At 47.8% G+C, this 12,466-nt stretch overlaps 1 protein-coding gene across 3 annotated transcripts in view; it reads left to right on the top strand.

Moving 5' to 3' along the window:
- Positions 1-972: 972 nt before the first annotated feature.
- The window catches only part of TRIM67 (tripartite motif containing 67), a 56,548-nt gene continuing 45,054 nt past the window's right edge, over positions 973-12,466 (top strand). For all 3 annotated transcript variants that reach the window (XM_019813092.3, XM_045039950.1, XM_019813091.3), the window contains exon 1: positions 973-2,895. In XM_019813092.3, the coding sequence (XP_019668651.2) occupies positions 1,852-2,895 (1,044 nt within the window). In that variant the 5' untranslated portion in view covers positions 973-1,851. The remainder of the gene's footprint in view (positions 2,896-12,466) is intronic.

The following is a 12,466-nucleotide window of genomic DNA, read 5'->3' as shown; positions in this document are numbered from 1 at the left end:
TTAAACAAACGATTTCCCAATGTGTGTCTGTTTCAAGGCTGCTGACACTTCCGCAGGCAGAGCCTGCCGCGCGGCGAGCCCTACCTTCTGCCTATCCCCACCCACCAAGCCCTCGGCCTCCCCCCACCGCGCTTCCCTCGGTAGCTGAGAGAGAACAGCGGAGCAGTCGAAACAGCCAGGGCCGCGGGTGGGAGGCTGTTCGCGTAGCTCGTGGCTGGCGTGGAGATCTCCCCATTCATAAAACTACCATCCCTGCTCGCTGAATTCCCGCCGGCCCCGCACCGCCCCACGCGCAGCAGGGTAGGGCTGGGCCCCGGGTGCTCGGTTCCGAGGGCCACGGGGCCTAACGCGGCTCGTTTTCGCGCTTCGCCATGAAGTCCCAATTTACAAATCCCATCTCGTGTCCTCGCTCAGTCTGTATGGACGACTGACAACGACAGCGGATGAGCGCTCTCGGTTGAAAGCAAGAGAGAAAATGGCTTGGGGTTCAATGCATAAATAACACCTCACTCACCCTTTGACTTCAGGCTATCCGACATTTTGTGACTTGCAGTTTTTGCTCTATCCTAGATTTAGGAAGCGCCTGTCAAACTATGCTACCCATTCATTTGTAAACAACTGGCTTTTTAGGTCCCTTTCTACCCTTTTACGGTGGTGGGTGAGAGCGCGGTAGTGGGCAAGAGAGATGATGGCAGGGGCGGGGCGGGGCAGGGCGTTGTACTAATTTAAGATGCAATCTCCATCCAAATAATAGATTGTTATTAACAATGATCCTCTCCGCGAAACCCTTAAAATTGCCCCCTGACTCCCCTAGCAGCAAAAGGCGAGCCCTTATTCGCTGAGCTGACGCCTCCTCGGCTCCCCCCGCCCCCCACTACTCCTGCTCTGGAAATTACAACTCCTCAGCGCGCCGCGCGGGGAGGAGGAGGAGGCGGCGGCGGCGGCGGCGGCGGCGGCAGGAAGGCGGGGAGGGGATTCCCGAGCCAGCCGGGCGCTCGCCCTCCGCCCGCCGGCTGCAGCGTCGCGCGGCCAAGGTCAGAGGCTCCGCCGCAGCAGCAGCAGCAGCAGCAGCAGCAAACCAGATCAGCGGGTCAATCCTTGCCGCGGAGGGGAAAAGCCCCAGGGCGCATTTGGTTCGCACCAGCAGCCACCAGGGAGGGAGGCGAGAGGAGGTCTCCGAGCCTGCTGGGCCCCACCGAGACAGTCGCAGGCGCAGCGACCCGGCACGGCAGGTGGCCGCCTCTCAGTCTGCGCTCCAGGAGCTGGGGCGGCACTTTGAGCTCTGGGCGCTGTCCGTCGCCTCGTGGTGCTGAACCCAGCCCCACGGCCAAGGGGCCTGCTCACCCGCCTTCTCGCCTACTGATCGCTCCGATTGGGGCAGGACAGGGGCAAAAGGGAGCCCCTGGGCAGCTGCCCACTGGAGCCGAGGGGTTGAAACAGGACAGCCAGGAAACGGCAGCCTGGCCGCTGCTCCTGATGTGCATAGGAGACGCGCGCTGCAGCCGGCGGCGGCGCTAGTGCTGATTCATCACCTAGAGCTCCTTACAGGCCATCGCGAGGGCAGCGAACTGACTCTGGACTCTGGCCGCAGGTTGAAGCCGCTGGCGCAGGAGCCCCGCGGGCAGGAGGTGAGGACCCCTTCCCTTCTCTTGCCCCCAGTCGTCCTAGGGCGGTGGCGCCAGGACACAGAGAGGGGCGTGCCCCCCAGGCTGTGAAGTGGTCAATGCCTGTGTAATGCCCTCGCCTGCAGTCTCTCCGGTGCTGACCACGCTTGGTCCCCTCCTCCGCCTGTCTCTGGAGCTTGGGCCGTTCCATCTCCCACCCTGAGCACCTCGGTCTGTTCGCGCCGCGATGGAGGAGGAGCTGAAGTGCCCCGTGTGCGGCTCCCTGTTTCGGGAGCCCATCATCTTGCCCTGTTCCCACAACGTCTGCCTTCCTTGCGCTCGTACCATCGCCGTGCAGACCCCGGACGGTGAGCCGCACCTGCCCCAGCCGCTCCTGCACTCCCGGGGCTCGGGGCTACCCGCCGGCGCTGCCGCGGCACCCCCTCTGGACCACGACGCGGCGGCTGGCCCAGCCTGCAGCGGAGGAGGCGGGAGCGCAGCTGGCGGCCTGGGCGGCGGTGCGGGCGGTGGCGGGGACCACGCGGACAAGCTGAGCTTGTACAGCGAGACAGACAGCGGTTATGGTTCCTACACGCCGAGCCTCAAGTCCCCCAACGGGGTTCGCGTGCTGCCCATGGTGCCCGCGCCGCCAGGCTCCTCGGCCGCCGCGGCCCGGGGTGCCGCCTGCTCTTCGCTGTCCTCGTCCTCTTCAAGCTCCATCACGTGCCCGCAGTGCCACCGCAGCGCTTCCCTGGACCACCGAGGCCTGCGCGGCTTCCAGCGCAACCGGCTGCTCGAGGCCATCGTGCAGCGGTACCAGCAGGGCCGCGGGGCCGCGCAGGGAGCGTCCGCAGCCTCTGCAGTGGCCATCTGCCAGTTGTGTGACCGCACCCCGCCGGAGCCGGCTGCCACGCTATGCGAGCAGTGCGACGTCCTCTACTGCGCTGCTTGCCAGCTCAAATGCCATCCATCCCGGGGACCCTTCGCTAAGCATCGCCTGGTGCAGCCGCCGCCGCCACCCGCGCCGGCGGAGGCAGCCTCAGCATCCCCGGGCGCGGCCCAGGGCGCCCCCAGCGGAGGTGGCGGCTGCAAGAGTCCGGGGGGCGCGGGGGCTGGAGCGGCGGGGGGCAGCGCCGCCCGCAAGTTCCCTACGTGCCCCGAACACGAAATGGAGAACTACAGCATGTACTGCGTGAGCTGCAGAACCCCGGTGTGCTATCTGTGCCTGGAGGAGGGCCGTCATGGCAAGCACGAGGTGAAGCCGCTGGGAGCCATGTGGAAACAGCACAAGGTGAGTGCAGGGTGGGCTGGGCGTGGGAGCACGGGTGCAAAGAGGGTGGGAGGAGAAAGGCTCCTGGTCTCTTCCCTGGAGAGTTGGCAGAGGCAGGGATTACTTTGTTCATTCACTCATTCCCTCATCAGTCATTTGGCAAACACTTAAATGAATCCAAGTACTCTGAATTGGGTGTCGGAATGGGAAAGGCAGGGAAAGAGGACTTACTCAGTGCCCTTCCCCTGAGACTGTATGATTCTACACAAAGGGCACCCATAATGCAGAAACAGGGTTTTTTTCATTCCCAAAGTTGACTAATAAATTACCCTGACGGCCCCTTCGGTTTTATGGCATCCAGGTCCCTCTTCCTCCATGGAAAAAGATTTTTTAAGTACAGATGTTCCCACCTGCTTGCAGGAAATTGCAAGGCAGGGAGGATTCTTTCCGAGCCCTCAGTGAAGGGACACACTATTTCCTACAGAGCAGAACTCCCCTCTGCTACCAGAACAGAAATTTGCCTACTGTTTCAAGGAGTCTCTAGCACTTTCTACCCCCAGAATGCCTCTCAGCCAAGAGGGAAGATATAATTGCTCATGGGCTTTATTTGAGAATTTGGCGGTGTGCCCTCTTAAGAAAGGAGCATCATTTTCCCCCAGAGACTTTCTCTTCCTGGGACTCTGTCACTCATGCTGGTGGGAGTGTGGTGGCCCTGCAGAGCAAGCCACCCTTCCCTCTGCAAGCTGCTGCAAACCTTCTTCCCTTGCTACTGGCCTGGGGGTGCCACCCCTCAAGTGAAAATGGAACAGCCTCTAAGTGCCAGTTCACGGTTGCCAATGTGTCTTCCTGTCTGATACTGGGCAAGAGAATCCTCAAAATCAGGTCATGCCCTTGTTCAGGCCCCCAGGCAAGAGTGGGTTCAACTCTTCTAATGAACATTGACCTTAATTTTCTATCCAAAAGCCAAGCCAAGCAGCTGGACTCAGGGGCACTGAAGGTCAGTGATTCTGGTCTGGCAGAGTTAGAGTCCCTGCTGGATGACCCCAACTACACCTGCACATTTGGACACTTACCATTCAATATCCTCTTTCCAGTAAATTCTCACTCCACAAAGAGGCAGAAGGTCTTAAGGTCCCAACAGAATTATGTATTCTGCTTGAGGAGGAAAGACACAGGAAATTAATCAATTTGCCATGGTTACCTTGTATCATCCAACTGGAAATGGACAGAAAAGGTAGCATACATGAGAGAAGGGACTAACTATTCCTATTATAGATTTATTATAGTCACAATAAGTAACTATTAACTATATAATTTCATCTGCTGCAATGAGTGTGCTATTATTGTAATTTAACATTTTCAAATCAGAAAACTAGAAAAGGAATGTGGAAAACTTTAGAAATGCCCCTTGGAGATGGAAATTTGCAGAAGAGACATCATGTCACAAATAAAACTTTTGCAAAGAGGGTGTGATCAGTTACCAAGACAAGAAGTATAGGTTCACATTCAGATGTCACAAGCTGTTAAATTTTCAGTCTTGAAGGCTAGAACTAATTCTAGGTATTGCCACCCAAATCTTTAGACTTAGTGAAGAGTGGAAACCAACATGAATTGAGATCTTTTTTTTTTAATTAATCTTTAAAAAAAATTTTTAAATTTATTTTAAAAATCTTTTTTTAAAAATTTATTTATTTATTTTGACAGGGAGAAAGAGGGTGTGAGTGGGGGAGGGGCAGAGAGAGAGAGAGATGGAGAGAGAGAGAGAGAGAGAGAGAGAGAGAGAGAGAGAGAATCCCAAGCAGGTTCTGCACTATCCGTGTAGAGCCTAACATGGGCTCAAACCCACAGACCGTGAGATCATGACCTGAATTGACATCAAGAGTCGGATGCTTAACCGATCGAGCCACCCAGGCTCCCCCAGATGAATGTGCAGTCTTAAAAGAGATTAAGACTCTTGCCAGGAAAAGTGAGTTAGATAATGAGCTATGGTTTCCAGAACCTCTTGGTTCTTGCAGAAAAAATCTTTAGTCATCCTTCCGTTGATGTCCACAGCACTTTTATAACATTTCTAACCTCAACCAACAATGCACAGTTATGAGAAAATATGGAAAGCACACGTGAAATTTGCTCAACGGACTGGGAAAGTTATCTATGGAAAACACAACTATGCAGAATCTGGTGTGTCAGATTCACAGCTTCACAAATCCAGAAGGAATGGTGGGAGATACTTTTGTGAAACCCCATTTCCAAGAATGGATAGAAGTTCTCCTGTTCTCTTTCAGCAGGTACTGGTTTTCTAAAGAAAGGAAAATTATTGACTGCTTATGATGAGCAGCTCACTGAAGGGCATGGAATCAAAGGAAAAGATAAATGAGGAAGCACAGGTGGAACATTTGGTCTTGCTTTGTGGTCAGGCATGTAGACCTCCACTGTGAGAGTGGCTTTTTTTTTTAAGTTTATTTATTTATTTGGCGGGGGGGGGGGCAGAGAGAGAGGGAGAGAGAGAGAGACTCTCAGCAGGCTCCACACTGTCAACACAGAGCCCATCGCAGGGCTGGATCCCACATCCATCCTCAAGATCACGAACTGAGCTGATACCAAGAGTTGGGCGCTCAACTGACTAAGCCCTCTGGTAGCTACCTTTGAAAGAGAAACTGGAACACTCAATTTCACAGTCCCACTGGGGCAGTTTAAGTTCTTCAGTAAAACTTAAAGTCTCTGTTTTTGTTATCCAAAAATCCCAGCCGCCATGACAAAGGCTTGCTGCCCTACCAGAACTAGATTTGGGACGGAAACATTTCCCTAACACTCCTGTGACTGCAGAAGCCTTCATTTAAGCCCTGCTCTAATTCCTCCCAAGCATGACCAGAACTTGCCATCTAATTAGTGACTCTTTAGCAAAGAGAAATGTAAGTGACACTGAAATCTATTTTAAAACGAGATTGATTATCACCTTTTGAAAACAGTGTAAAAACTTTAGGTGTTGGCTCAACACATTTTTATGTATTGAAGTATACTTGACATACAATATTCTATTAGCTTCACACGTACAAGTTAGTGATTGGACATTTATATACATTGTGAAAACTGACCACCATAATAGGTCCAATCTCTACCTGTTCCCATAGAAACTTAATACAATGTTATTGACTGTATTCCCCATGCTGTACATTGCATCCCCATGACTTGGTTTTTGTATAACTGAAAGTTTGTGTGTCTTGATCTTCTTCACCCATTCACACCACCCCCCGTTTGAACCCCTTTCCCTCTGGCCACCACCACTCTATTCTCTGTATCTATCAGTGTGGGTGTTGTTTTATTTGTTTGTCTTTTTTTTTTTTTTTAGATTCCACTTATAAGTGAAATCATGTGGTATTTCTCTTTCTCTGACTTATTTCACTTAGCACAATAACCTCAAGGTCCATCCATGTTGTCACAGGTGGCAAGATATTGTTCTTTTTTATGGCTCAGTAATGAGAGAGAGAGAGAGAGAGAGAGAGAGAGAGAGAGAGACCGCCTCTTCTTTATCCATTCATCTATTGATGAATGTTTAGGTTGTTTCCATATCTTGGCTATTGTAGCACTTTTTAGATGATTCTTCCAGAAAAGTATTCATCCTTTGAAAGACACATTGATGTAAAGAAACAATGTGTGGGGAAAGATAGGACAAAGGAAGGGAAGCTTTCTAGGAGAGCTTTTGTCTTTCTGCGTATTGAATATGGAATTCTAATTTTCCTGAAGCCAGAGGAAAAGGATTGTTGAAAGCTGTGTCTCTTCCCTAGACAGACACGTCATGGACTATCAACAAGTCCATCTGTAACTCCTACTGGGTGCCAATGGTCAATGCTAAATTATTATCGGTAGAAGTTGATTCCTGAACTGAGGTATAAAATGCTAGATGAACCCTTCTTTAGAAGTCTTTGAAGATCCCGGGAAAATAAGAGAGTATTAAAACAAAATCTCGTTGAGACCCCAGGATTACTGTTCCTAATGAGTCAGCACTTTACAAGAGCAAAGGAAGGGATGACGAGGCCTAGAAATCTCAGGGAAAACAAGACTTCAGGTTACTCTCATGTCTTGAGGTTCTGCCAGAGGGCACTTGACTTCTCAGCACCCTGTTCCTACCTGATTTTATTTTTATAAAAGGGATAAGGAAAGGCTTTTAGCCTTTAAAGCCTGAGTGTAAAGGCTTCCTCCATTAAAAGAAATAACACATAAATAACAAAGGCAGAACATGTCATTGTAGCTGAACTATAATCATTAGTACACTTATTTGAATATCGGCAGAATTTTATAACACAAGTGATCAATGCTCATTGTTAAGACTTAGAATTACAAATCTACAATTGTAAGAAAAGAAATAGCCCTAAATCCCAATTTGGAGAGAAAAAAAAAATTCTAACGTTTTAGGTTTTCCTTATAGAATTCTATCATACATTTATTTTGTGTCCTTTTTTCATTAATCATACAATATAAATATCTTTTCTGTCAATTAATGTACATTGTTTTTGATACAGCACCCCATTGCTGCATAAAGATTTAGTATTTTACTTCAGCCACACCTTAGTGCTGGACTTTAGGTTGTTTTCAGTCTATGCCTATACTCTTAATTATTTAAATCTATGCCTATGCTCTTAATTATTTCCTTACGTTACATTTCTAAACATGGAGTTACTATGTGAAAACATACCTGGCTTTAAGATATTTGATTAATGTGGGGCGCCTGGGTGGCTCAGTCCGTTGAGTGTCTGACTTCAGCTCAGGTCATGACTGCACAGCTTGTGAGTTCAAGCCCCAAATCAGGCTCTCTGCTGACAGCTCAGAACCTGGAGCCTGCTTCACATTCTGTCTCCCTCTCTCTCTGCCCCTCCCTCACTCATGCTCTGTCTCTCTCAAAAATAAATAAACATTTAAAAAAATGTTATTAAAGAAACCCTATATATAAAAAAAGATATTTGATTAATGTTACCAAATTACCTTTCATAAAGGTTGTACTTATTTTATCCCAAGAGAAAAATTATGTAAATAATAAAAAAGTCATGTAGAGAGGGACCATGGTGGGGCAGGAAAAAGGTGGATTATTTTGTGTCTAGTAATTACTACTTGCTATTTTCATCACATTATTGATAGAATTATTTTTAAAAAGAAGATTACAAATACAGTAAAATCTTGGATTGCGAGTAACTTGTTCTGCGAGTGTTCCGCAAGATGAGCAAACATTTTTAATAAATTTTAACTTGATAAGAGAGCAACATCTTGCAATACGAGTTGTACATGATGCTGAATGTCACATGATCACAACTGAGCCAACGGCTCTTGAAATTCACATTGATATATGAGTGCTTTGGATTACAAGCAGATTTCTGGAACAAATTATGCTTGCAAACCAAGGTTTTACCATATGTAGAATTTTACATTTTTTTTTAAGGTTTATTCATTTTTCAGAGACAGAGAGAGAGCGTGAGCAGGGGAGGGGCAGAGAGAGAGGGAGACACAGAATCCAAAACAGGCTCCAGGCTCTGAGCTGTCAGCACAGAGACCGACGTGAGGCCAAACTCACAGACGGCGAGATCATGACCTGAGCTGAAGTTGGACACTCAACTGACTGAGCCACCCAGGCGCCCCCATATGTAGAATTTTAGATCCCTAACTACTAGTTGGGGATCTGCCTTCTCTCACAACTTGGTTTGATCTGCATGGCTGTTGTCCAAATAGCCCTCTTGATCTTGAAGGCCTATGAAAAGACCAGGCCTTGAGGGCCCACCTACAGCACTTTAGGGTGGGGTTGGGTGGGGAGAAAGAGTTCAGTAGAAAGAAGTGCTTGGCAAAATCCTTTGGGGAGGTCTGAGTTCTATTACTCTATAGCTGATTGCTGCACAAGAGCTGAGCTGCCTGTTCTAAGCCAACTGCTACTGAGTGAAAATGCATCAGTGTCATCAGAGCATGTGGCATGGAAACATGTGCAATCTGAGGGAAAGTCTGATTAAAAAAAAAAAAAAAGGAGCATGCACAAGCAGGGGAGGGGCAGAGAGAGAGGGGAGACACAGAATCTGAAGCAAGCTCCAGGTTCCCAGCTGTCAGCACACAGCCCCTCCCGGGGCTCAAACTCACGAACCATGAGCCAAAGTCAGACACTTAACCAACTGAGGCACCCAGGCACCCCAGAAAGTCTGGATTTTCGAGAAGCTGAATCTTTCACCAACTCTAAAGTTCTGAGAAATGTACTGTAGGCTGGCTTCTGTTCCATGTGCCCTAGGCCGGCTAAGAACCAATGGCTAATCTGTTTAGACTTCTGGAAACATGAGTTCACTCTCATAACTAGAGACCACCACATCCTCTCAAACCACCCTCCATGTTCACATCACCACTGTCTTCAAAGACACCTGGGCTATAGTCCTGCTCTTTTCTTGGATTTAATCCCAAGCAGGTTGGTGATTTCAGAACAATTACTCGAAAGAACCCTTATGTTAACAACCTTTGAAATATATGCTTTCCTCATCACTCCACACATTTGGAAAACAAAAGTGGGTTTCAGAGAAGAAGGCAAAAATCCATAAGCTTGAACTGCTTTCCTTGAAGGCTGTTTATAGAGATAGGAGTACTTAGAATTTAGGAAGACCTTAAAGAATGTGAAAGGACATTGCTAGTGATAAATAGATTTCACACTGTGTGCTATGGTAGTCATTCCATGGCTGAGGTGTTGTATTTTTAGCCTGCACTGGGAGGTATGGGTGGATATTCATGGACTTTAGCTGTGGATGTCAACAACGTGGAATATTCCAGAGGGGAGCTTATCTCTTCCTCTCTGAGGCAGACTAGGGAGAGGGTTGACAAACTGTAGCCCACCGTCTGTTTTTGTGAATAAACTTTTACTGGAACTGAGCCATGCTTGTTGGTTTACATATTGCCCATGGCTGCATTTGGCTACAGTTGCTGTTGGGGAGAGTTGAGTGTCTCCAACAGAGACCTGTGGCTTGCAGAGCCGAAACTATTTACCATCTGGTCCTTTGTGGAAAAAAGCGTGCTGACCTCTAGACAAGGACCTGCGACCACAGTGTGGTCTGCTGAGCAGCAAGCAGCAATGGCAATACCCAGGAGCTTGTTGGAAATGCCACAGTCTTAATGACTCCAGATTTGAATGTTAACAACATCCCGTGTTGATTTGTGTGTACTTCAAAGTTTGAAAAACCCTGATGGGAATGTTTCTGGGCTTCAGGGCACTGGGCCCATCATTCTAACTGTGCAAGTCGTTTGAGAAGTGGGGTGCCCCCTCAAGCCTGAAGCTGATACTCAGTAAGTGGACTCTAGGGAGTCTAAGCAGATTGAACCAGAGAGCCTTACTTAATTACTCTGGCACCAAACAGAATCTTTAGGTTCAGCAAATTCTGGGTGCTGGGAGACATTTCAGTGTTCGAAGAACACCTGGCCCGGAGGGGCAGGAATCTCTGAGGGGTGGAGGCATGTGCAAAGCTGAGCCTTCCTGGGCTCAAGCGTAGGTATCACAGGAGAAGGGAACGCTGGACAAATGCTCTTTGCTGCTTCCCTGGGATTGAACAGAAATGGGTTTACTGTTTGTATCTCTGGATTTCCTTTGGGTTGGTGACTTAGTTGTTCTGTAAAGAAGCAAAGAGAGTCTTTATCCACTCTTTAGCCAGGTTTGAAGGGCCTGCCCAGGGAATGGTGGAGTTTGGAAGTATCAAAACCATGGAACCTAAGGGGCAAGGGAAAATCCAGGCAGAGATGGGGGGAGGGGTATGAATTCACCCTTCCCTGCTTGCAATTTCCTCTTGCAAAGCAAGAGCTGTGCAGGATTTTAAGTTTTTCATTCCTAGAATAGACTGTTTCCAGCAGACGTGGTGAATTCCAGCCTCCTCATTTTGCAGATGAGGAACTTGAGGCCCAGGGGCTTGCTATTGTTGCACAGCAAGTTGTGAAATGATTTCGTAAAAAGATGATCCTTTCAATCTCTTCATTGTACCTTTTGATTAACTACAAAAATGTAACAGAATGCTGTGTATGTATCTGAACAAAAACATGTGTATGGCATCACTGAGAGAGTAATTGTGAATGGAAGAAATATTCTAAAAAGTAGGGACAGAGATTGGGCATGGCCTCTCTTCCATTCAACTGCAATGGGGCAGCATTAAATAAAATGGAAATAAAAGGATGTGGAGGAGACAAAGCATCCTGTTTAGAATAAATAGGATGAAAGAATTTGAGGGCTGGAGGGAATGTAACAGATCACCTAGCACCGCCTCTTTATTTTCCAGGTGGCTATAGAGGGGTTAAGTGGTTTGGAGGCGAGAGTAGGGAATGGTCCAGAAGGGACAGGAACGGTGAGGTGGGGCTAGTGAGCTCAAGAGTGTAGAAGAGGTCAAAGTGACAGAGATAGCAGAATGGAATACTGGCACCTGCCAGAAGACTGGGCCTTGGTCACATGTCATTTGAAAAATCTGTTCGGACAGGACATTGTATTTGTTTGTTTGTTTTTTTTAAGATATATATATTTTTTTCATTTTTTAGAGAGTGAGTGCAAGTGGGGGAGGGTCAGAGGGAGGGAAAGAGAGAGAGAGAGAGAGAGAGAGAGAGTGAGTGAGAGAGAGAAAGAGAGAATTTTAAGCAGGCTTCATGCTCAGTGCAGAGCCCAACTTGGGGCTTGATCCCACAACGCTGGGATCATGACCTGAGCTGAAATCAAGAGTCCGATGTTCAACCAACTGAGCCACCCAGGCACCCCAGACAATACATAGTTGTTGGTTTTTTTATGTTTGTTGTTTATTTATTTATTTATTTATTTATTTGGAGAGAGAGAAAGAGAGAGAGAATGAGAGAGGCAGAGAATCCCAAGAAGGCTCTGTGCTGACAGCACAGAGCCCAACAGGGGGTCTCCATCCCATGAACAGTAAAATCATGACCTGACCTGAAACAAAGAGTCAGATGCTTAACCTACTGAGCCACCCAGGCACCCACAGACAGTACATAGTTTTTAAAAATGAGGTCAAGGCTGTGTTAAGAAATGTAAGCAAATGTTGTCCAATCTCTTAATTCTTATTAATTGTTGGATTCTGGGTGGTAGTAATAAAGGCTGGAAACCAATAAAATATCAGAAATTATCTGATATCCACTAAGATGGAAGTAAAATAATGTGATAAAAAAAAAAAAACTTGGTGGACTTCTTTGGGGGAAAGATGGAAAAAGCAAGACTTGAAAACCGGATGAGATGTGGCCAGCCCTGCCCAGTTCTGAAAGTAGCATATTTCATAGGGAAAACAAGAACCAAGAACCAGAGGTGGAAGGTGCCCAGTGTGTTTGTAGGACAGAAATGGGCCCCTGTGTTTGGAGTATAAGAAAGATGAATAAGTGGCAGAAGCAGAAAGATAGGCAGGGTCTGGAGGACACAGGACCTGGCAGGCCACAGGAAACAGGTTGGATTTTATGGTAAATGAATGCAGTGGGAGACTGCCAGAGACCTTCAAGCTTGGAAGTGATTTTTTTTTTAAATATCATTTTTGACTGCTGTTTGCAAAATGCATAGTAGGGGGGACAAGAATAGAGGCAGGAAGACAAATTGGAGGTGATTGCAGTAGTCTGG

The sequence above is a fragment of the Felis catus genome, chromosome D2 (assembly GCF_018350175.1).
Source record: "Felis catus isolate Fca126 chromosome D2, F.catus_Fca126_mat1.0, whole genome shotgun sequence".
NCBI classification, from domain to species: Eukaryota; Metazoa; Chordata; class Mammalia; order Carnivora; family Felidae; genus Felis; species Felis catus.
Note: the sequence above shows the minus strand (reverse complement) of the source record. Positions and strands in the feature narration are given on the sequence as shown.